Below are 26,858 nucleotides of genomic sequence, written 5' to 3'. Positions count from 1 at the left end.
GAGATGATGAAACAACGAGAGGTTAACTCATGCACTTATCACAGCTTTTTCAGATACAAGGGCAACACATGGACCTCTGATCGAATGAGAGAGAAATATATTCCAAGGATTATAATTTGGGACGAAATATGTACGGTGCCGTTAGAAACATCAAAAACATTTCTCGACTGGTTATTAAAAAAACATACAGCTGTGATAATGTGTGGCGATCATGGCCAGCCACCACCTTTTGTTGGACCATCTCCACATTTATGGTTAAAAGATCTTGTTGATTATTATGAAGAAATAACTGATGATTATAGAGCGCTTGACGCAGAATTAAACGAGTTTAAGAAATTAATCAGACTACAACCGAATAAAATTCAATGTGAAATAATGCGTAAAATAATTTCAGAAACTTCAATGAGCGACTTTCTGCAAACGTGGAAACCAAACGACTTGATAGTGGCAAGTAGAAAGATAGTCAGAGACACACTTCAACAGCAGTTGTTTCAGTTACAACGAGAAAGTTTCCAACGTTGCCAATGCTGTTGTGTTATCGACCAGCTGATACGCGACGACAAAATGTTGACGTTGATTTAGGGAAACAAAATCTCGTATTAAATGATGTTGTTGCAGTTGATATCAACGCTGTTGAAGATGCACTGCGCGCTGATAAATCCCCGTGGACGCTAGGATACGCAATGACGATACATTCATCTCAAGGACTGACTATCTCTGATACAGTTGTTTGGATCATTGATGATCGTATCGAATGGTCAAACTTAGTCTATTTGGCTGTGTCCAGAGTCAGAAGAATATCTCCACTGCGGAGAATTGACATGGATGAGTCAATGGCTGATGAAATTAATAATGAAAACAACAGTGATATAATAAGAAAAAAATTAACTGGTTACAGAGTGACAAAAAAAATAATCGCGATTTTGACCTTGATGTTGAATTTATAGTGACACTGAAACAACAGCAGAATAATCATTGTGCAAGCTGTAATTGTATAATGTTGTGGCAGTATTCGAGTAATAATCCAAGACAATTCACCGTAGACAGAAAAGATAATCGTCTTGGTCATACACGAGAAAATGTGACGCTGATCTGTCTTGAATGTTATCGACGTCGGGATGCTAGTTAAGTGATCTGGGCGGTAACTGTGTGTCCTCGGGAATTACTTGTAATTGTTCACGTGTGAATGCACGTTGAGGAGCAGTTGAATCCAGTCTGTAGATTGCTGGTCTATCAGTAGATCTAGTTATGTTAGATATCTTGTGTGTAGTGATACTCCAGATAGGATCAGTCGCTCTTTTTTGTCCCTTTTCAGGTTCACCTGGTTCATATAAATATCTCACAGTGACATCGCCCAGTACTGGTTGTGCTGGAAAATCACGTCGCTGTACGGGTATATTTTTTTGGGTAATTGCGTTAATAGGTTTCATGTTGGTTGTTCAAGTAATTTCATTATTTAATGCAGCTATCACACCTGGTAATCTTGCAACCCATTCGCGTGATCTCTTGTCTTGAATAAATTCCTTCGGGTATTGATATCCAAATAACCGCTCAGCAAGTGTTCGATTAAATCGCTCAACAATTTCCTGATCACGGTGAATTGCAGTATGCCCTCGTCTGATGTTGACATTATGTTGCTTCATCAGCGATGATACTGCACCCTGAAATTCTTTGCCAGGATCAACCTGTAACAACTGTGGCAATCGCAGACCACCTTGTAGTCCAGGTCCTCGTTGATAAATTCGTTCAAAAGCAGAAGCAACCTCAGATGCTGTTTTAGTCGTTAACGGTTCTGCATTTTTGTATCTACTTGCAACATCAACTAAGTTAACGCGTACTTGTATGTAATTTTGACGTCTTCGGATTTTAATAGTATCATGTGGCAGAAATAATATATCAGCCTGATGAACTTCATTAGGAACACTAACATCAAAATGTGCAAAGTGAATTTGTTTAGGCGGTGGTTGGTAAATTTGCCATATTGCCTATTTGGATAACCAATTTTTAGCAGTATCGCGCGTAACTTCTGCTGCTTCAGCGAGTTTACTAATTGCTGCGCTACCCCTCCAGCATCCTCTTGGGGAATAATAAATCGACTCCATTTATAATTAATTACCAGCACCTAGCGCTAATTTACCTTTCATTGCGGATTTTATTAACCAACTAGCCAATCTTTCCTCGAGGGATTTATCAGTGATGGAATTTAACGCATGAATTAATTTCACATCCGCGAGATGTCTATGCTGTAAATCTTTACTTCGATAAGCTAAATCATGAGCATAACACGCGTTATCAATAGCGTTTATCGGATACTCACCTGGTTTTGGTTGAACGTGGTCATCAAGTGTGATATCAAGTCGGGTTCCTGGGCCACAGTAATTATATCCTGGAAGGTGTTTTTCTCTTGGGTATTTAGCCCACAGAGTTCCAGGTAGTTTTGTTAATTTTGCTGCGATGTCACCTCCGTGTTGCTTTTTTTTTTTACTTGACTTTGGCTTTGGTTTTGGCTTTGGCTTTGATTTTGGTTTTGACTTTGACTTTGGCTTTGGTTTTGGTTTTTCACCTGACTGCACTGACTTGTCAGTAGAGATAAATTTAAATTTCTTTGTACCACATCGCTCACACTTGCCCGTAAGCGCAGATCTGTTATTTTTTGTTGTAATGGTTGTTAGATCACTTGTTGGCGTGCGCGCCCTGCATTTCACACAATATAAATCCATATTTATTTTATATTATTCTAATGGAGATCACTGACTTTTCTGCTACAAGGAAACGAGAACCAGTTAAGCATATTACTGCGTTACCAAATTCTATTCGAATGATTATCATTGGTCCATCTGGAAGTGGTAAGACGCAGTTGTTACTTAATTTAATAATGAAGTGGATGAAGTGGGATAAATTATATTTGGTAGCTCCATCTGTAGACGATCAACGATGCTACGAAGTGTTAAAAGATTTTAATGAAAATGCAAAATCGTTACATGAAAACGGGGATGATGTTATTGAATTTATAACTGACATTAATGAAGCGCCAAATATTGATGATATTGATATTAACAATTTAGTTGTTTACGATGATGTAATGTTGAATAAACAATCAAATCCAGGTAGGATATTTTCCAGAGGTAGACACAAAAACACAGATGTAATTTATGTAACCCAGCGGTATACACAAATTCCTAAAGTGATCAGGGATAACTGTAATATTCTTACTGTCTTTAACGGAGTTGATACTCACACGTTACGAAATATTCATCAGACCTGGTGTAGGGGCGATATGGACATAAATAAATTTAATTTTTTTTTAGTTTTGCTAAAATAAACCCACAAGAATTTATAACAATAAACTTACACGATCCTAGAACACGGTATCGAATCGGGTTAGATACAATTTTTAATTCATAGCAGCAGGGAGGGCGACGACAACGAATTGGTTCATTTTTTGTAATCGAAGCGCCATTAAAAAGGGTTTTCAATCAGAAACCATATTTAGACTAACTCAGGATGACCTCCAAGGAGGTTTATCTCCAAGGGTTCCTCTTGAAACGTAGTCGACGTTATTTCCGGTTGAAAACCCTTTTTTTTTTTGGAGGGTTTATTTCGACATTTGGAACCTTATAAATTTTGTAGGATTCGCCCTCCTGGGTGAGAAAATTAATCTATGTCGGTGTTTACACTAAGACGAGAAAATCCTAATCTTGGGGATTTGTCTCCTCTCTCAGCATAACTATAGCATAATAAAACCGCTTGTCTCGTTTTAGTCTACCCCCCCCCCAAAAAAAAAACGAAACAAAAAAAAAAGAACAAAATAAAAGAACAAACAAACAAAACAAAACATAGCAAGAACGCGGAAGTTGTCCGTCACCGCATGACGCAATTAGTCCTACAATGTAAGACGTATTTCCTGACTTTTGTGTTTTCCAGGTAACGTCTTACACCATAACAATGATGCTATGTAGCGTGTTCCGAGGATGGCTAATATAGGAATGAGAAGTCAAATTTTCAGCAATATCTCACTCACCTGGCAGCCCATATCGACGCTTTTCTAAATATTAAAGTCATATTTCTTTCGACGGACGTCATTTATACTGGTGTCTTTCTTTCTAATAAATCAAAATTCTTCATTTGCCTAGATTTGAGTTGACCCGAATGCGATGGACACCACGATTGCGGAAAGTCGTCAAAAGTATGATAAATATATTGATCGAAATAAAATTATATAAACACTTGATTCAATATTTGTATATTTTATTCGTTTCGTTAATGAAACAAACATCAACTTTTTCCGATTTCGGCATTTCTGGCTTTCATCGCATTCCGACCTGTAGGTTTGAAGGTGAAGGAACTTGAAAACACGTCCGTTAGTCTGTGTGAGAAAGACATTATAGTAAGTAGAGTACGTCTAAAGCAACGTGACTTTATTTTGTTGAAAAGCAGATGACATTGAATTGGCTACGAAGTTACTACTGGTACTGATATTGAACTGTAAGCATGATATTTTTATATACTGATATATTTGATGTGTTTTCATAGGGAGTCGTTAAAGAAAAGAAAAAGACCACCACCCCAGCAAAAAAACAAAAAAAAAAAACAAAAAAAAAAAACAACAACTAGGCTATACTTTATGTATCAGTTCTGGAGTAACAACGAATTGGAGTTATTAAGAACCACTTTGTTTGGCAGAAAAAGGAAGGGTTAATTCATAAAATATTCAAATTGTATCAGTTACTTTAAACCTAATAATATCATGGACTTCCTAGTTTGACGCACCTGAACGCTGTCACCTTTTCAAACATTTCAGAAATGTACTTCTTTCATAATGATAATTTCATTACTTTGGAAGTATTAGTTGTTTTAGCAAATTATGGGTAAGAAATGACAATGATAAATTCCTTTATGCTCTTCATGTTGTAAAAATCGTGTAGTATGTGACCCATTTAGACGCAACTCACACGTCTATTTTTTCCTGTGTCACTATTGGTGTGGATTTGGGTGTTTTGTAACACCGCTATTATACATATGTTCCGAAGAAATTAAAAGCACAGCAACATTAATACCAAAACTCATTTTTTTCGGAAAAATTACATTAAAAGATTTAAAATTCCTATTTTTTATCTTAAATTTATCATAATCTTCATTTTGAACAGGTTTTGTCGCAAAAGCTAAATTAGTCCAGTTGGGGAAAATCATGTTCACATCATGATAACAATGTTTATGTATGGCTTAAAAAACAATATGTTTTTTTAGTGTATGTGTTGCAAAAGTTAAAATTTCTTCAGTTGGTGAAAGTCATTTTAACATCTAGACCAACAAATATATCTCTGCCTTTTTTTTCTGACATTGCTGGTAGCGGAGACCAACTGGGTCAGGCTGTATCTCATGCTGAAGCTTTCACCCTCCAATCAGTTCTGACTAGCGGATGCTAACTAGTAATTAATACATTGTTTTCGACTGACCTTTGGATGCTGGTGATAAGTAAAATCCCTCTTCTTTTGACCCATGGCATTCATTCTTTGGAGCACTAACATTTTTAGTATTAATCCCTGTCGGAATAGAACACCTGTGTATCCATTATTTACTAACACTTTTTAAATTGCTGACACTTGCATGGAAGGCAACATCACCCCAAGGAAAGAGTAATGGCACAATCTAGCCGCAGTTCTGTTGCAAGCGTTAGTTCGTAGTCCTTGCTACATAGTTTCTAAGAATTACTGTTTTGGGGTGATGCTGGTTTTTTGTTTTTAGTGTTAGGTTTACATGTTTTGTAAGAGTGTGTGTGTGTGTGATTTGGATTTTTTAAAGTAGCTTTAACAATTTTTCAGTCATATCACTACGATGTCTGCATTGTGACAGTTTATAGTGATGTCTAGCACTGGGGCATCATGCCGCAGACATGTATCATGATGTCCCACCCAGTCACATTATCCTGACACCAGGCCGACCAGTCTTAACGCTGAGCACCAAGTGAGGCAGCTGTTAGCACCATTTTGTAAGTCTTTGGTATGACTAGACATGGGATCGAACCCACGACCTCCTACATCCGAGGTACACGTTTTGTAAGAGCCTAAAGATGTAACAATACCAGTTCACGTCTTTACCTTTAACAGTGTCTTTCTTGCAGAAAACAAATGCTTCATTTGCACTATCAGTATGCACAAGGCGACGCATTAAGCAGCAAGAAAGTTGTTTGGTTAGGCATTGCCTGACCCATGACAGCAAGAAAGTTGTTTGGTTAGGCATTGCCTGACCCATGACAGCAAGAAAGCTGTTTGGTTAGGCATTGCCTGACCCATGACAGCAAGAAAGCTGTTTGGTTAGGCATTGCCTGGCCCATGACAGTAAGAAAGCTGATTGGTTAAGCATTGCCTAGCTCATGACAACAAGAAAGTTGTTTGCTTAGGCATTACCTGGCCTATGACAGCAAGAAAGCTGTTTGGTTAGGCATTACCTGGCCCATGACAGCAGAAAGCAGGTGACTGTTTAATACATTACTTCTATATAGGAAATTTGAGTTGGGGGAGGATCGCAATGTGTATTGAGATCAGGTGATCACAGTATAAAGGTGATTGTTTTTGCAGGTCTGACTGTAAATTTGGGTATTACCAGAATTTTTATATAGCATATTTTCTTGTATTGTGAAATTACGTAGAAAATGCAAAAATATATGAAAGAGTGGACATGAATTCAAAGTATCATATTATTATTTTTTTTTCATAAATTCTCTTTAAGTGAAAAATGATTGGGGAAATATCATTCCTTTGACATGGTTGAGTCTGAGCTACATGTGATTGGCTCCATCTCAATGAGGTCTGCATGTGTCATTAGGATGAAAGTATGGCAAACACATGCAGTCAAATTCACGACTGGGAGTATCGCCTCCACATTACATTCTTGACAAATTGCAAGGTTATCAGTTGATATTCCTCCATTCTTGGCGAGTTTCAGCCAAAAACACTGCGAAATGAGTGATTTTGCCTTTATTATCTGTTATCAGCTCTTAAAAGATCTCAGGCTTTAAGTCAATCATTTTGGGTTGAGGCTATGCTGTAGGTGAGATTATTATAATGTGCAGTTCAGCTGTTTTTAAGGTGGACACATATTTCAGGAATCTAAGATCTGTGCCATTTTATAGTGATATACAAGTGAAACTGCATACTCTGTTTCATTTCATTAAAATGTGGATTATTTTTCAGCAAAGTTTGAGTAATTTTCTTACCTTTCTGTTTACTGTACGTATTTAAATACCCTTGCCTTCTTTTTCAGTTAGCTTGAAGTTACATCATTGAAAAATGCACTAAAATCTTGGAAAGACATGAAAAGGGTGAGGAAAATATTTGCTGGTAAAAAAAGCACAACTAAAGCAGATTCTGTGCAAGTTGGCTTAAGAGAAGGCAATAAAACTACACCAAGAAAGGATACAGTTCAGCAACAGAGAGGTGATTCAAAGGATGCAGTAAAAACCGCAGGTGGTTTCTCCAAGAATGAGCAAGAAGATGGAGTAAAATTAATTGTAGTTCCCAACAAGCAATCCAACAGGTCAGAGAAAAGTGAAGATGGCAGTGAAGAAGGTGTTTTGGAGTTTGTCATATTTGGGGACATGGGTCGCAAAACCTCATTGGCACAAGAAGGTGACCTTGATGTCAACAGGACATACTCTAGTCTGGCAGAAATGCGGGATAACAGAGGTATATATTTGTTTGGTTTCTTAATGCAGCAAATATACATATCTATGAAACCCAAAGGTGGTTCTTCTAGTGGTGTTGTTGGATCTTGGATTTCTGTCTTTAACTTATCTAGACATAAGGCCAAGTGAGCTTATGGTAGGACTTTATGACTGTTATGCGTTGTTTATCAACATTTACTTGATGCATAAAAACATGATCAGATCTGGTGTGTAAGATTGCATCATCATGACCTCAGATGACTTTGATTATGCACGACCTACATGCATATTAATGATATGATCATGCATCTGATTGGTAGGACTTATTAGCACTCTAGAAGTCATATCTTTTATCAGATTCTGACCAGATATGGTATGTAAACTTATAGAGATCTCGGATCACTTCATTAATGAGCAACATCTATGCATGTTAACGACTTGATGTTACGTATGATTATAATAAAAGTCAAAAGAGCACATCGAGTGGAATCGTCACAATATACAGTAGTATGAATATGCATAGCTTTCATTGTGACATCACAGCCCACAACATTCAATTCATCCAAAAATGTCTGTCTACTTTAACATTGATTTTGCCATATGCACTTTTTGGGGTGTCTAAATAATGACCTTCCAAAGGAATGTGGATGTATAAAAATGATAATGAAGTGAATACTTGCTACATAAAGGTATGCAGAATCAAATTCTAAAAAATTACACCCATTATTGAAATGTATGGTCTTAATGCCTACATGACCTGTGTGACTTGTACTATAGCTGGGAACACCGCTGAGGTCTGATCCGATTTAATATTTATGCTCAGAGATTTCCTTGGACTTGAAGGCATTATTAGGGGCAGATTTTGGACACCACTAAGAAGGGTGTTACTGAGTTGATGTGACACACATGTAAATTATACCTGTTTATCTATTGTAGATGGATATTCATGTAATTTAAAACAAGCAACAATATTGTACTGTCATGAAAACCATGTAAATAATAGCAATGAAACCAGGAAAAACACAAATTATCTATTGAAGGGGACCATTTTCTGTTTCCAGGCATAGCAAAACTTGGGACCAGTTTGATGCAGCTTATATATGTGTATGTAGTATTGTACAAGTCAGAGCTCTCAGAAATGGTAGTCCCAGCTTCCACCAGGGTCTGGTCCAGCACAGAGCTTTTGGGTTGAAGTTTTTTTATCAGAACTTTCAATTTTGTATAAACAGTGTATATTGGCCAGCAGTTTTATTTCATATTCCTACAGAGAGCAGTAGCATGACTGCTCCGGTGGCTTAATGGTTAGAGTGTCAATCTCAGATGCAGGAGATTGCGGGTTTGAACCCCTGCCGAGTCATAATGTAAACTTAAGAAAGTGGTACTTACAACTGCTAAATGGTACAAACTGGTTGGCCTGGTGTCAGGATAATTTGACTGGATGGGACATGATGCCACATGTCTGCGGCATGATGCTCCAGTGCTAAACATCACTATAATCTGCCACACTGCAGAGATCATAGTGATATGATTGAAAAATTGTTAAAGCTATGTTAAAAGTCAAAATCACACACACAGATTTAAAGTCGGGATGAAATACTGTACAAGGCTGATACTGAAAGCACCCTTCTTTCTCCCCATCCAAGCTTATCTCATGGTAACAGTGGTAAGATGTCATTTTCCCTTCCACAAGACAGCAGCTACTCTGCGCCATTTATTTTGAAAACAGCAAAGAGTGGTAGCAACTTTCAAGTTCCTGCTTTTCGGCCACTGTCTCAATAGCATTTCGAGAGTTGAGAGAATGAAACTCAATGTGGACAGAGTTGTTGTATAAGTAAAAGATAAGCTTAGTACGGTGTTTCAGCACCGAATCCCTAATTGTTAATAGTATACATTATAAATGCAGTATTTAAGAACACTAAGAAAGCTCATTAGTCTTAATATAAGTGTGGAATTAAGAGATATCATTCATTAAAAGGTACTGTATATACTCACATATTAACCCGTTCATGTATAAGCCACCACCCCCAAACAGAGTAGGTATAAACACTAAAAAGTGAGACATCACAAGATGCATGTAGTAAGTTCTAAATGCATTTATTTAGGCAAACGTATATCAGCAAAAATTACACTGATACTTATCTTGGGGTTGGCATGTATGATTATTAAAAAGAAATGGCATACACTTGTTTGAAAAGTAATTTAATTTTCTTTTTTCTTATTGTTTCTGTCTAATTTAGATTTGTGTATAATATGATCGAACGATAACAAGAATTGAGCATTTGTGAGTTGCTGTAACACTACCTCTCCTTTTTGACTCAATTATTGTTTGTTTATGCATTATTGCATTGGACATTTTATATCAGTGCACTGGTAATTACACTTTTCCTTTGCCTTGAAATTGTAAATACCTAACTGATTAAAATGTGATTCCTGTATGACAACACAATGAACAACAATATGGTGTGATTCAACGCTCGTAATTAGGCTGCTGAACATATTTATATAATGGCACCACCGCATGTACATTGTATGTTTGAACACATGCTGAATGAAGTACATTCCACTGAATGAAGTACATCCCTTGTAGTTGAATCATTGGCACCACTGCACTAAACTTTAATGTTATCTCCAAAATACAATAATGAAGTTTCAAAAATAATGCTTCAACAATTATGCCAGTGCCTTAAAAGCTGAGTTGTAGTTTGCTTTGATGTAAGCAACCTTACACCATCCCTGTCAACTCTCACGCTGGGAGCAAAAAAACTCCTGATTTTTGGGGTTGCTCCTCCCCTACCTCCCACTTTCATAATATCTCCTGATTTAAGCTTAGAACTCCCGATTATTACATTATGTCTTCGAGTTTCATTTCTCCTAAAAAATAAAAGTCCTACATAAATAGATATATAACAAGCAATCCATGGAAGCCATGTTCTGTTGTATCACCCATGAATATTGTTGTGATGAAATAATCACTCTGCAAAAAAGAATGTGCTTCTTCACTAAATAGAATGTTTAAACATTATTCATGTAAATATATGATTTTTTATATTTTTTTATACCTCGACAGCAATGCAAAAATCTGAACCGCTCCATTGGCCTAGTGGTTAGAGTGTCTGCCTCGGATGTGGGGGGTTATGGGTTCGATCCCTGGCCGAGCCATACCAAAGACTTACAAAAATAGTACTAACAGCTGCCTTGCTTGGCGCTCAGCATTAAGAGTTTAGTGTTAGGACTGATCGGCCTGGTGTCAGGATAATGTGACTGGGTGGGACATCATGCGGCATGATGCCACAGTGCTAGACATCACTATAAACTGCCACATTGCAGACATTGTAGCGATATGACTGAAAAATTGTTAAAGATACATTAAAAATCCAAATCACATCATAAAAATCAGTATATAAACCAGAACAAAAAATAAACCACAACAATAAAATTGTCGACAATTAATTTCAATCCCAATAATGATCACTATTGCTAAATTAAAAGAAGGAATAAAAATACATACCACACAGCATGTGTCCTCAAAAATCTAATTCAGAATACGTATGTTTTATAGTAAACAACAGTAAATGCCGTACAAGTTGACAAGAAGGAAATAAGGTTAGATTACAACAAGGGGAAAATAGTTCCCACATGTACTGTAAAGTTGAAGCTGCCTATTTAGGTACCTTTAGTTCAACAAAATTGGGAATCCTTTATTTGCCAATCAGTTGCTGGTGCTTGCATAACACAACGGTAGTGTAGAACATGGTTTCTTTGAATTATGATAGAGGGCCAGTCGTTTTTTTACAAATTAGTTGCATTGATAAGGATTCACTTTTAATTATTCATGCTGGCTTTCTTGCTTGTTTATTTAAGACAAAACTTGAGCTATTGTGCAGTTTGGTCACAGCTGACTAGAGTATGAAAATAGGGCACATCCTGGGGGAAAATAAGACCTGTCAGTGTCACAGGGAGAAACTGTGTCCTTTTGCGAATTGGACCTGAAAGCAAGGCTTTAAAAATGCCATGATAAACCTCCTGATTTTAGGTCCCAGTCTCCCTATTTTTTTCAATTCAGTCTCCCAACTTGGCTTTTGAAAAGTTGACAGGTATGACTTCCAACCTGTTTTATGAAATTATGGTAATCATGCTAATATTATGGCATAAAAGGCAATTACACATCAATGACTGGTATAGTTGCTGGCCAAAATTCCCTCATCACAAGCCAGTTGCAGGGATTTAATGATTAACTGGCCTGTACTGCTGTCAGAAAACGAAAGACAAATCTGCCAACTATCAACAAAGGAGATGCCGAGACCTCAAGCTTTCCATTGTGTGGAAAGATAAGATGTTCAGCCAAAACACAAAACTAAAATAGATTGATGTTGATCTTAGTTGATATATAATGAGAATTTTTGCCTTTATTATTACCACTCTTCGCGAACATGTAAATTATGCTGGTTATGTGCCTTTTACAATTAAATGCTCGTACCTTTTTATAAATATTACCTCAGTTTGACGGATTGTTTTTATCAGTGAAAATAAGCACATGAGCATGTGATTCAGCGTAAATGAAACTGCTATTAAGGACTAGCTGAAATGTTATCTGGAAGAATGCAATTTGGTGGAAACAATGAATAAAGCAAAATCTGCATGTAATAAGTTTGGGAATAAAAAGGATTTAAGTGATGATATGCACACTTCGCACTGTGTAAGTGCCATAAATTATAGTTCCACATGGATACTCTGGGTAAATTCAATTGGCCAGCGAATTATGAAGTTTGTATTTACCTGTATTTAATTTCGTGTTGGAGAAATCAGAAAATTAAGCACATGCAGGTTTATAACAAAATCATAGTACTTTATAACAGTTTAATAAGTGTTGAGACACCGAAAATGACTTTTTTTACATGCATTTTTTCACGTCCCAAGATTTACAGCCATTACAGTTGTCACCAAAAAGACTTAACAACTTTTCAAGTTTGGACATTGGCCTGCAGATAAGCTGCCCACCCCCCTTCTTCCAGGCCTTTATTTTTTCCTAAATTATTTTGCTTATACCTAAATATACATTTTTTAAATTTAAATCTTTGAATTTATGCAAATTATTAACAGTTAATAACTTAGGTAATGAACCTATTTATTGCAGCATTAAGCCTGTTTGCTCAGAAATGCATACAAGTGAATGTCTGTATTATTTTTGATAGAGATGTGTACATCTGCGACGAATATATTGCATGTTTTGGTTGTTTTTTTGATTATTAGTGAAGATGCATCTGTGTAATATTTCTTACTATACTTACCTATGCCTACCTAAGACTCATATGCAATCTACTTTTGGCTTGGTACATCTGAACTTACAACTGGTCCTCAGGATATTATCAAAAATGTAGAACATTAAAAGAAAAATATAGGTATTAAAGGAACTTAATTAGTGTAACGATTCTAGCATAACATGGTTCCTGAATATAGAACAGGAGAGGATCCCATTTTTAATTGTTTTTACATTTGGACTCAATTTAAGGCACCCTTATTGTACCACTCTATCAATACAGAAATTGATGGTAGATATGTGTTATTAGCAAAATAATAAATTTCATACACCTTTTAGTGGTGGTTTAAGTGGCTGGAAATGATCAAACTCGGGACGGGTACCTTGAACAAACGTTGAGAATAATTTGGACATGCCATTAACACATCCATTAATTACTGTCTATCATCGCTGAAATTATATTTGTTCCTTTATTATCGTTTCAGAGAAATTCCTCAACATGAGTATAGAAGAAAAGAAGAAGTACTATCAGAAAGGATTTTCACCTGTTCGCTATGACAAGCTGGACTCGATTGCCACAATGTACACCACTGGGAAATTACAGCCAAATGGTACAGTTAGAAAAACCACCATGGCTGCTTGAACTGCCAATGGCTTGCTTGTCAGTATTAAAACTGAGGCAAAATTGTGAGATAAATGAAACTAAACAAACAATTGCACCACCCCACCCCCCCCGAAAACTGTTGGGGCTATCAAAGAAAGTTGATGGACTAGCAGTTCTAAATGGCATGCTTGAAGCAAAATAAATCCCATATGGGGTGTGATTATTAAACTCAATCTGTAATACTTTTCTTGTGGAACAACAGTAGCCCATCCCACCAATAGCTTTGCATTATGCAGGATCATTTTTATTCAGTTGTTAAGTATACATGTGATTTTAATTTGTCACAATTTAAAAGGAAAACAACATAAACCCACTTCATTTTGAATTAAGAAAGTAGTAACTTTGATGGATATTAAAAATATAGTGAGTGATGCATGACTTAAAAGTACTTCAGTATAGTACAGAGAATGATCCCTCACTTTAAAGACCTAAAGTAAAATACGTAGAATGATCCCTCACTTTAAAGCACATAAGTAAAATACAAAGAATGATCCCTCACTTTAAAGCACTTAAGTACAATACAAAGAATGATCCCTCACTTTAAAGCACTTAAGTAAAATACAGAGAATGATCCATCACTTTAAAGCCCAAAAGTAAAATACAGAGAATGATGCCTCACTTTAAAGCACAGTAAATACAGAGAATGATCCCTCACTTTAAAGCACATAAGTACAATACAGAGAATGATCCCTCAATTTAAATTACTTAAGTACAATATGAAGAATGATCCCTCACTTTAAATCACAAAAGTAAAATACTGAGAATGATCCCTCACTTTAAAGCACTTAAGTAAAATACAGTGAGTGTTCAGTACAATACTGTTTGATGCCTCACTTTACAGCATTCCATTATATTACTGAGTGATGCCTTACTTCAAAGCACCTCAAAAAAGTATAGTGAGTGCTGCCTTTAGAACACCTCAGCTTGATGGTGTTGCCTTAATTTAAAGCACGTCAGTATAATAATGCTAGATTCCATTCATGTTTTCAACCTTAGAGTCAACCAATCTACCCATAAACATGGTCACATTTTTGACTGGATTCTTCATAGACCTGATGATAATATTCTGCGGTCCTCCCTGGTATTCCTCGAACTTGCATCAGATCACCTCTGCATTATATGACATATTGACGTATCAGTCCCTAAACCTCCACCTTTTTTTGCTACTAAGAGAAACCTCTATATGATAAAAAGAACCAAACTAATGCATGACATCCAAGCAAACATAGCAACTTGCTTACCTCCTATAGCAGAACAATTCGATAACTGTCTGTGGTTGATTGTTTGATAAACATGCCCCAGCAACCAAGCACATAGTATCAATTCACTCCATGGTATAGCAGTGTTAGGGACCAGCTTTACACTGTTAAAAGAGACCGCCGTGAAGCTGAGAGGCTTCGGCTTTACACCAGACTCAGTATTCATAAGCAAATCTATGAAGCTGCTAAGAAGAATGTCACAAACATAGTCCATGCAGCGAAATCAGCCCACTACAGTACTAAGATCATGGAAAGTTCCAGCTGCAAAGAGCTCTTTGAGATTACTAACAACCTAATGTCAAGGAACAAATCTACACCACTTCCAACTACCTTCTCTCCAGTCAACCTTCCAAACCTGTTTGCAGATTTCTTCAGTGACAAAGTACAAACCATTAGAGTTAAGCTTGACAACACAGTTTCAGTTGACTCTTTGTCACCATACAGTTGTGATACAGAATTTCAGTAGCAAAAGTTAACAGCATTTGAACCTGTCTATATGGATTTAGTACATACAATCATGATGAAGAGTACACCAAAGTCATATGAACTTGATCCAATTCCAACATCATTGCTGCTTGAGTGCTTAGATCCAAGATTGCCTTGACTAACTGATGTTACTAATACCCCTCTCTCATCCGGGAAATTCCTATCATTTTTCAAAACTGCCATTGTAAAGCCTCTGCTGAAGAAACCAACACTTGTCCATGAGGATTTAAAGAACTACTGCCCAGTTTCTAATCTCCCATTCATGTCAAAATCTTTGAAAAAGTTGTTCTATCCCAACTTGTATCTCATCTGAATTCAAACAATCTTTTTAGCAATGTACAGTCTGCATATTGCCCTTTCCACAGTACTGAAACTACTCTTCTAAAAGTAGTTCATGACCATCTCTCTGCTTTGGAAAGATTACAGTCCTCACCCTCCTTGTTTTGTCTGCAGCATTTGACACAATTGACCATGCTATATTACTTCACCATCTCCAGCATGTATTTGGCATTCATGATACAGCCTTACTGTGGTTCAAGTCCTACTTGGTCAACAGGACACAAATTGTGTCCGCAAATGGAATACACTCCAGCCCAGTTGATCTATGTTGTGGTGTTCCAGAGGGGTCTGTTCTTGGACCTATTCTCTTCATTCTATACACTCAAGCCACTCTCAAGTGTCAGATCATCATCATTTATCAGATCTAGCCACCCAAATGTAGTTGATGCTACCTTCCAAGGTGTAGAGAGGTGCATTTCTGATGTGAAATCGTGGATGACATTTAACAAGTTGCAGATGAATGATGATAAAACTGAAGCCATTATGATTACAACACAAACACTTTCTCATTCACATCCTTTACCTCAAACAATAAATATCAGCAACACCAATATTAAATTCCCACAATCAGTATGAAACCTAGGTGTTACTTGAGATAGTATTCTCACATTGCACCAACATGTCATGAACATATGCAAGGCTGCATATCTTGAGTTGAGACATATCAGCTTTTAAGTACCACAGTATAATATTGAGTGATGCCTTACTTTAAAGTACTTCATTACAATACTGATATCTTACTTTTAAGCACTCATTGTAGATCATTGTGTTTGCCTTTAATGTGGTTAGAGCATCCGCCTCGGATATGGGAGGTCATGGGATCCATCACTGGCCGAGTCATACCAAAGACTTACAAAAATGGTACTAACAGCTGCCTCGCTTGGTGCTCAACATTAAGAGGTTAGTGTTAGGGCTGGCCGGCCTGGTGTCAGGATAATGTGACTGGGTGGGACATCATGTTACATGTTTGCAGTGTGATGCCCCAGTGCTAGACATCACTATAAATTGTCACACTGCAGACATCGTAGTGATATGACTGAAACATTGTTAAAGCTACGTTAAAAATCCAAATCACACACACACACACACACCTTTAATGCACTTAAATAAAATACAATGAGTAATGCTGCAATGTAATCTAGTTAGCATTGTCTCCCTTTGAAACTCCTCATTGCATTTAAAATAAGATGGATATTTTCTTGTGTCCCGTTTAATTGGATGAATTAAGCACTATCAGATCGGCCTGCCAGAATGAATGGCATCACTTTAAAAATGTTATGTTGGTTCATTAAAATCGTTTGCATTTTCCATTTTGTGATGCATGTTAGCTTCATAATTTGTTCAGGTTGTTTCTGAAACCAGGTATATCATGAGTAAATGACATTTAGCAGTATGTGTGTATTCAGGTTGTTTCTGAAACCAGGTATCTCATGAGTAAATGACATTTAGCAGCATGTATGTATTCAGGTTGTTTCTGAAACCAGGTTTATCATGAGTAAATGACATTTAGCAGTATGTGTGTATTCAGGTTGTTTCTGAAACCAGGTATATCATGAGTAAATGACATTTAGCAGTATGTGTGTATTCAGGTTGTTTCTGAAACCATGTTTGTCGTAAGTAAATGACATTTAGCACTGTGTGTATTCAGGTTGTTTCTGAAACCAGGTATATCATGAGTAAATGACATTTAGCAGTATGTGTGTATTCAGGTTGTTTCTGAACCAGGCTTATCATGAGTAAATGACATTTAGCAGTATGTGTGTATTCAGGTTGTTTCTGAAACCAGGCTTATCATGAGTAAATGACATTCAGCAGTATGTGTGTATTCAGGTTGTTTCTGAAACCAGGTATATCATGAGTAAATGACAATTAGCAATATGTGTGTATTCAGGTTGTTTCTGAAACCAGGTTTATCATGAGTAAATGACATTTAGCAGTATGTGTGTATTCAGGTTGTATCTGAAACCAGGTTTATCACGAGTAAATGACATTTAGCAATATGTGTGTATTCAGGTTGTTTCTGAAACCAGGTTTATCATGAGTAAATGACATTAGCAGTATGTGTGTATTCAGGTTGTTTCTGAAACCAGGTTTATCATGAGTAAATGACATTTAGCAGTATGTGTGTATTCAAGTTGTTTCTGAAACCAGGTTTATCATGAGTAAACAACATTTAGCAGTATGTATGTATTCAGGCTGTTTCTGAAACCAGGTTTATCATGAGTAAATGACATTTAGCAGTATGTGTGTATTCAGGATGTTTCTGAAACCAGGTTTATCACGAGTAAATGACACTTAGCAGTATTTGTGTATTCAGGTTGTTTCTGAAACCAGGTTTATCACGAGTAAATGACATTTAGCAGTATGTGTGTATTCAGGTTGTTTCTGAAAGCAGGTTTATGAAACCAGGTTTATCATGAGTAAATGACATTTAGCAGTATGTGTGTATTCAGGTTGTTTCTGAAACCAGGTATATCATGAGTAAATGACATTTAGCAGTATGTGTGTATTCAGGTTGTTTCTGAAACCAGGTTTATCATGAGTAAACAACATTTAGCAGTATGTATGTATTCAGGTTGTTTCTGAAACCAGGTTTATGAAACCAGGTTTATCATGAGTAAATGACATTTAGCAGTATGTGTGTATTCAGGTTGTTTCTGAAACCAGGTTTATCACGAGTAAATGACATTTAGCAATATGTGTGTATTCAGGCTGTTTCTGAAACCAGGTTTATGAAACCAGGTTTATCATGAGTAAATGACATTTAGCAGTATGTGTGTATTCAGGTTGTGTCTGAAACCAGGTATATCATGAGTAAATGACATTTAGCAGTATGTGTGTATTCAGGTTGTTTCTGAAACCAGGTTTATCATGAGTAAACAACATTCAGCAGTATGTATGTATTCAGGTTGTTTCTGAAACCAGGTTTATGAAACCAGGTTTATCATGAGCAAATGACATTTAGCAGTATGTGTGTATTCAGGTTGTTTCTGAAACCAGGTTTATCATGAGTAAATGACATTTAGCAGTATGTGTGTATTCAGGTTGTTTCTGAAACCAGGTATCTCATGAGTAAATGACATTTAGCAGCATGTATGTATTCAGGTTGTTTCTGAAACCAGGTTTATCATGAGTAAATGACATTTAGCAGTATGTGTGTATTCAGGTTGTTTCTGAAACCAGGTATATCATGAGTAAATGACATTTAGCAGTATGTGTGTATTCAGGTTGTTTCTGAAACCAGGTTTATCATGAGTAAACAACATTTAGCAGTATGTATGTATTCAGGTTGTTTCTGAAACCAGGTTTATGAAACCAGGTTTATCATGAGTAAATGACATTTAGCAGTATGTGTGTATTCAGGTTGTTTCTGAAACCAGGTTTATCACGAGTAAATGACATTTAGCAATATGTGTGTATTCAGGCTGTTTCTGAAACAAGGTTTATGAAACCAGGTTTATCATGAGTAAATGACATTTAGCAGTATGTGTGTATTCAGGTTGTTTCTGAAACCAGGTATATCATGAGTAAATGACATTTAGCAGTATGTGTGTATTCAGGTTGTTTCTGAAACCAGGTTTATCATGAGTAAACAACATTTAGCAGTATGTATGTATTCAGGTTGTTTCTGAAACCAGGTTTATCATGAGTAAATGACATTTAGCAGTATGTATGTATTCAGGTTGTTTCTGAAACCAGGTTTATCACGAGTAAATGACATTTAGCAATATGTGTGTATTCAGGCTGTTTCTGAAACCAGGTTTATGAAACCAGGTATATCATGAGTAAATGACATTTAGCAGTATGTGTGTATTCAGGTTGTTTCTGAAACCAGGTTTATCATGAGTAAACAACATTCAGCAGTATGTATGTATTCAGGTTGTTTCTGAAACCAGGTTTATGAAACCAGGTTTATCATGAGCAAATGACATTTAGCAGTATGTGTGTATTCAGGTTGTTTCTGAAACCAGGTTTATCATGAGTAAATGACATTTAGCAGTATGTGTGTATTCAGGTTGTTTCTGAAACCAGGTATATCATGAGTAAATGACATTTAGCAGTATGTGTCTATTCAGGTTGTTTCTGAAACCAGGTTTATCATGAGTAAACAACATTTAGCAGTATGGATGTATTCAGGTTGTTTCTGAAAGCAGGTTTATGAAACCAGGTTTATCATGAGTAAATGACATTTAGCAGTATGTGTGTATTCAGGTTGTTTCTGAAAGCAGGTTTATTAAACCAGGTTTATCATGAGTAAATGACATTTAGCAGTATGTGTGTATTCAGGTTGTTTCTGAAACCAGGTATATCATGAGTAAATGACATTTAGCAGTATGTGTGTATTCAAGTTGTTTCTGAAACCAGGTTTATCATGAGTAAACAACATTTAGCAGTATGTATGTATTCAGGTTGTTTCTGAAACCAGGTTTATGATGAGTAAATGACATTTAGCAGTATGTGTGTATTCAGGTTGTTTCTGAAACCAGATTTATCATGAGTAAATGACATTTAGCAGTATGTGTGTAGTCAGATTCAAAACACACATTATGACCAGATGAAACTGAAGTATATGTCCTGTCTCACTACCACAGTCTATAAAATTTTGTTTACTCCAGAAGTTGTTTTATTATCACAGAGAGGGGCCCCGAGTGGCCGAGTGGTCTAAAGCGCTCACCGTTACGGATCACTGCCATCTCACCTCTGTCTGCGTGAGTTCAAGTCTCAGCCTCGGCTAACGTTGGTACGTGAGAAAGCCTGCCAGTAGCTTCTCGTGGGTCGGTGGTTCTTCCCGGGGTTTTCCAGGGTTCTTCCTCCACCAATTATACTGGCCGCCATGTATAGCCTATCTTGTGCTGAAGAATGGCGTTAAACCCTACAACAACAACAACAACAATTATCACAGAGATTGAAAAAACAAGTGCTTGATATGTCTCATTTATACAAGAGATGTATACTTCTTATGAATATGTGCATATTGCACAATTGTTATTTATGTCTGACTTGATTGTTTAGTTTCAAGAACATCTTCAAGCTTATGTATTTCAAAGGTAATTAAAACAAATGTTTGACAAGGAAATAAAAAATATCAATTTTTAAACATTTTTTAAAGTGATAACTTTCTTTTTTTGTTGAGTATGTTCTTATGGGATGTGTTTATTTTCAGAAATTGTTATCGTTAATAAATATTTGCCAAAATTTCGTAAATATGATTGTTGGGATTATCATTGGATAAATATGGTATATTACATGAATAATCTGTAAGTTTGGAAGATTTAATTTGAGCTGGTGATTTCTCATCATTAAATTTTGAGTTCATGGCTGTCTTTTTCTTTAAAGCTGTGTTAATTTCAGTCCATGAGACTTTCATGGCAAAGATAAGTCATGCATTTTCATGAGAAGGGTGATATAGTCACAGGCAAAATTAATTTTTTTTGTGTGGATCAAAACTTAATGGTTTATTGAGATTAAGTGAAATGTTATGGAGCAAAATTTAATGGTAACAGTGATATAAGGTGATTTGCAGCAGTAGTAAAGGGTACCTTGAGATTAGGTGATATTTTGTGCAGCAGAGGTTAATAGTATTGTGAGATTAATATTTTTTTGTGGAGTAAAGGTTAACATTCTAGTGAGATAAAAGGATTTTTTCTGGAGCAATTATTAATGTTGTGAGATAAAGTAATTTTTTGGTGTGGCAAAGTGATTTTAGGTGATTTATTGTGTGGAGCAAAAGTTTGTGGCATAGTGATTTATTGTAGCAGTGGTAAATGGTAAATTGAGATTAGGTGATATTTTGTGGGGCAAAGGTTAATGGTAAAGTTAGATTAAGTCATTTATTTGTGGAGCAAAGGTTAATGGTGTAGCAAGCTAAAGGTTAATTCTTCTTGAGCAAAGGTTAATAGTATAAAGATATTAACTGAACATGGTGTGGAACAAAGGTTAATGTTATAGTGAGATCAGGTATATTTTGTGTGGAACAAAGGTTAATGTTATAGTGAGATTAGGTATATTTTGTGTGGAGCAAAGGATAATGTTATAGTGAGATTAGGTATATTTTGTGTGGAACAAAGGTTAATGTTATAATGAGATTAGGTATATTTTGTGTGGAGCAATGGTAAATGGTATGAGATATGTGGTATTTTATGGAACAAAGCTTCATAGTTTTGTGAGATTAAGGGATTTTTTTGTGGAACAAAGGTTAATAATGTAGTGGGATTAGGTGATATTTTTTGTGGGCAAAGTTAATGGTGTAGTGAAATTAGATGATTTTTTTTGTGGAACAAAGGTTAAAGCTATATTGGAATAAGATGATATTTAGGTGGGGAGCAATGGTTATTGGTGCAAGATGATGAAGTGAATTTTGTGTGAAGCAAAGGTTAATGATAGAGTGAGTATAAATAGTTACTTTTCTCATGGCATGGATCTTGACAGTGTCAGTGGTTTAATTTTATAACTTGGTTATATTTTTTTATTGAATCATTGGCTGACCTGCAGGCAATAGATTCTTTGTTTTTACTTTCAGCAACATGTAGACAGACTATATGGCCTTTTTGATTAAAATCTTGTAAAAAAATATTTTGCTGACAAATATGTTGCATATTAGGAATTTTCATTTAACATAACTGCATTATTTTGTTATTGATATATGCACGTTGCTCTTTTCTTTTACTGACAGAGAATCAGCCCATATACCCAGTGGACAGAGAGCTAAATAACAAAGTTTTTCTCTGGTATGGAGATATCTGTCGGCTGGAGGTAGATGCTATCGTCAACTCTGTTGTACAGTTTGAAAATACTAATGAAATTGTGTCATCAGAATCAGGTGGTATGTATAATCTCAATTTCAACACTTTCTTCTTATTATTGCCTGCAAGCATGCTTGTTTGTATGTGGGCGTGGTTTGGATTTTTAATTTAGCTTTAACAATTTGTCAGTCATATCACTACGATGTCTGCAGTGTGGCAGTCCTAGCACTAACCTCTTAATGCTGAGTGCCTAGCAAGACAGCTGTTAGTACCATTTTTATAAAGTCTTTGGTATGACTTGGCAGTGATTTGAATTTGGCAGCAGTTTGAATCCACGCCCTCCTGTTCCTGAGACGGACGCTCTAACCACTAGGCCACCAGAGCGGTCTTATTTATTTGTGTGACAACATGCATGCATAACATGATGACATTACTCAAAATATTGATAAATCCATACTTTTTCGTTATCGATAAAAGAGGTGATGAATCAGTACATAACGATTTTTATCTTCTACAAGTTAATTTATTCTTCAGCAGTTGTGAATAATTATTAGTTGATTGTCTTTTCATTCTGAGAATAATTTGAGACAGATATATAAGGAACATGCACTTATTTCTGTCAGTAAGAAAGAATTTTTTTTGACAAGCTCTACTCATCTTCTACAAATTAACAAACGTGGTGGCTAACTTGCATGGTTTGAAAACCATGCTCATTTTCCAACCTCATCAATTCCATGTTGATTTTTTATTTTATCCCATCAGCCACTGATGACATATTAATGTAAGAAAACAATCCAGATTTGTTCCCCATGTATGATTTATATAATTTTTTGATCATTTAGTAATCACTTTGCATGCATTTCCTTTAGAAGAAAAGACCATTCTGGTGGCCTAGTGGTTAGAGTGTTTGTCTTGGAAGCGGGAGGTCGTGGGTTTGAACCCCGGCTGAGTCATACCAAAGACTTGCAAAAATGGTATGAACAATTGCCTCACTAGGCACTCAGAATTAAGAGGTTAGTGTTAGTATTGGTCGGCATGGTTTCAGGATAATGTGACTGGGTGGGATCTCATCATGTTACATGTCTGCGGCATGATGCCCCTGTGTTAGACATCACTATAAACTGCCACACTGCAGGCGTCATAGCAATATGACTGAAAAATTGCTAAAGCTACATTAAAAATCCTAATCAAACACACGCACAAACGCACCTAGATGAAAATGGCGTCAGTCTTGCAGCTATTATCTGTACAACTGCAGCCAATTTGAAAATCTTATCACTCGGAAATATCGGAGATGGTTTCAGGATTTGGCAGTTTAAAGTAGTGGGTGTTCTAATGTATTTTCTTCAGGTCAGTAATATCAAAGAAACATTTTGTTACAAACATTGGTTTCCAGCGTATGTTCAGCATAACAATAATATACAAACTCATGCTGCAGACATGGGTGCATGGTATAGCTTTTTTTAAAACCTAACTACTGAAAATGTAGAAGGTTCGTCCAGGTATTTTTGTCCATGATTAATATGCTAGCTACACAGTGGTGTTTTCACAGGTTATTGTTGATAGATAGGAACAGATTTATCCATTCATTAAGACATTGTGCAGTTTGTTTGGTTTTATAGATACTGCATGATAGTGTATATACACCGCTCCCTCGATAACTCGCGCCCGGATAACTCGCGATCCCGCTTATAACGCGGTATCCGTCTTGGCTCCCGATTTTTTCCAGAGAAAATGTATTTAAAATATCTTTAAAATATGCTGAACATGAAAAAAATTACGATAAGAATTGATAAATTAAACCTTGATACATTGCTCGTTTTATCCTCGAAAATGGTGATTAATGCCCGTAAAAATATAATCCATATTTTGAAATTTGCAAGTTCTAGAGAAGAATTAATTTCAGAGATCTTGAAAACGCTTAATTACGTGTATTTGGACGCCAATTTTTGATCTGGGACGCAGAAAATCACTGAGGCGGGAGTCCTCCGTATGCATGTAATAGGTGCGCGGGAAAATTCAAAGATTTGCCGGTCCAGTTTCAGCCACCTGCTTTGTGGGAGAATGTGTTGATCAGTTTACTGTGCTGATATTTACAATGACAGAATTCAGTGACTGAAAGACTCTTTGATGTACTGTTGCAATTTTATAAGAGTACATTAAAAAAAAAAAAGAACATGATGCAACAGCTAGGCGGCTAGTTGAAAGGCTTTGACTTGGCGGCCAAGTGAGAAAATGTACTGATATTTAGTGATTGAATTCAGAGGCAGAAAGAACCAGTTTTAAAATCCTAGCGAGACCTCTGTTTAAAGATATCGTATATTATGTAAGTTTTTATGATAAATAGTTGTCATTATACTGTAAATAAACAGTCTGGTGAAATAGCGATCAATGAAAACTTCTGGTAAATGTTAACAGGTGGCAACAGAGAATGAAATAAACACCAGTTAAACGTCTTCCTGTGTGAAAGTCACGTTCTAATCCTTTAATTCCGTTTCAGTGTAAACATTATAATCACAACATAGTCTGTTCATTGAAAACATGAAAAGAGTCAATCAACCGTCACATCGAAACCCGTGAGTACTTCTGTGAGAACCTAATTACATGTACATGCCGGCTTTGTTTTGATCAACATGGGGAAGTGTTTGTTGCATTAAAAAAAAAAATCGATTACAAGAGACCTCGGGTGCTGGATTAAGGGTCTTGGAGCTGCCATTGACGTAAAGCAAAACAGTAACAGAGACAACGATGATGATAGTGACTTCGAATGTTTCAGTGAAACTGATGTCATTAATGCCGAGGCTGTTTGGGAGAAATTAGTACAGACTCATGGTCCTGAGATGGGTGTTTCTCTTGATGATATGGAAGAGTGGATTTGTGCTGACAATGATTGCCCTACAGCCAAATACATGTCAGATGAAACTATAATTATTTCTATAGCGAACAAATTTGCAGCAGAAGATGATTCTAACTGGAGTAACACAAGTGTTGAAAGTGATGCAGACACAGATGTTGCACTCCCACCCCTCTGCACAGGAAGCAATCAGATATTTTGATATTGCCATAAGGTGGCTGGAGACCCAAAATGTTGACTACGTAAAGCTCATGCAGTTGAGAAATCTGAGGGATTTTGCTCGGCGGCAGAGAAACCAAGGAATAACACACACACACACACACAAAATTAACTGATTTTTTCAAAAAGTGAATTGATATTTGTCAAGCGTGGCACAAACGGCAAGTATTAACTTGTTCTAATTTACGTTGTTTTAAATTTGTAGACCAATTAAATATGTCGGTACTGATTAACTCTTGTTTTTTTTTTTGTTTTCCATTTTAGTTCTATCGCATTCAAATCTATCTATCTATCGTTCAGTCGACACTGTTTCTCGAAAAGAGTCGATCTTTTGTATATAAAAAACGTCTAATTTGGATCAAATAATAAAACTAGAATGTATCCAATTCAACATAAAAATTAGTGACGTAGTACACAATGTGTGAAGTGGTACACATGTTCAACGAACGGAAACCATGTGGAATAATGTTTTCGATGATCGCCTCAATATACTGTAATTTATCCTGAAATTTTTAATGTTGTCCTATGAGAAAATAATAAAGTACACCGTTATGAAGAGATATTTATTAACAGTTAATCTCAGAATGATTATAAAGTGAGTATTCAACAGTATAATCTGCCTACCCCCCCTTATTTTTCCGTTATGTCATCAATCACTTTTTTGGTTTTGGGCTTATTTTATAGGTCCCTCGATAACTCGTGCCTCGCTTATAGTGTGGTCGATGTTTCTGGACCCCGATGTGCGCGAGTTATCGAGGGAGTGGTGTAGTATGTACTATCATGCATTAGTACATTATGAATTGATGGTCACAGACTAAGTAACAGAACAACAAAACCAACAAGTTTTGTAAAACTTAAATGATTAATTATAAAATCAATAAAAATGTGAGAGGAACTTATAGTATTATGAAGAGAATCCAAACTAATCCTTACAAAGGTCTATGTAAGTCTTAAATGAATGAAAAATTCCTTAATAATTTAAAAACTGGAAATGTACTAGTACTCCAAGAGCTGTTTTTGTAGGTACATAACACAAAGCAGTATTTGTAGGTACATAACACAAAGCAGTATTTGTAGGTACATAACACAAAGCAGTATTTGTAGGTACATAACACAAAGCAGTATTTGTAGGTACATAACACAAAGCGGTATTTTTAGGTACATAACACAAAGCAGTATTTGTAGGTACATAACACAAAGCAGTATTTTAAGGTAGTTTCAGTTTTGACAGAACCAGAAATTACTCTTTTTCAGTATCTGCAGCCATTTTGAGTTTTGGAGGTGATAGCTGGATCAATGAGGAGATTGCTCTCACAAATGAATTGTGTCCTGTCACCTCAGGTATTACATTTCTTTATTGAAAATGGGGCTTTT

The 26,858-nt window shown here is 36.2% G+C and overlaps 1 protein-coding gene across 2 annotated transcripts in view; it reads left to right on the top strand.

The window, feature by feature from the left end:
- The first annotated feature begins 4,311 nt into the window (after positions 1-4,311).
- LOC149790725 (uncharacterized) overlaps positions 4,312-26,858 on the top strand; it is an 80,012-nt gene continuing 57,465 nt past the window's right edge. Inside the window, exons 1-5 of one of the 2 annotated variants that reach the window (XM_089972774.1) lie at positions 4,312-4,387; positions 7,264-7,685; positions 13,406-13,531; positions 22,342-22,491; positions 26,739-26,825. In XM_089972774.1, coding sequence (XP_089828900.1) covers positions 7,313-7,685; positions 13,406-13,531; positions 22,342-22,491; positions 26,739-26,825 — 736 coding nt within the window. In that variant the 5' untranslated portion in view covers positions 4,312-4,387; positions 7,264-7,312. Of the gene's footprint in view, positions 4,486-7,263; positions 7,686-13,405; positions 13,532-22,341; positions 22,492-26,738; positions 26,826-26,858 lie in introns of both variants that reach the window. The other variant, XM_089972773.1, reaches the window with a different exon arrangement.

This window comes from Sinohyriopsis cumingii, chromosome 10, assembly GCF_028554795.1.
Source record: "Sinohyriopsis cumingii isolate HCF-2022 chromosome 10, ASM2855479v2, whole genome shotgun sequence".
NCBI classification, from domain to species: Eukaryota; Metazoa; Mollusca; class Bivalvia; order Unionida; family Unionidae; genus Sinohyriopsis; species Sinohyriopsis cumingii.
The sequence above is the reverse complement of the archived record's forward strand: the minus strand, read 5'-3'. Positions and strand labels throughout refer to the sequence as shown.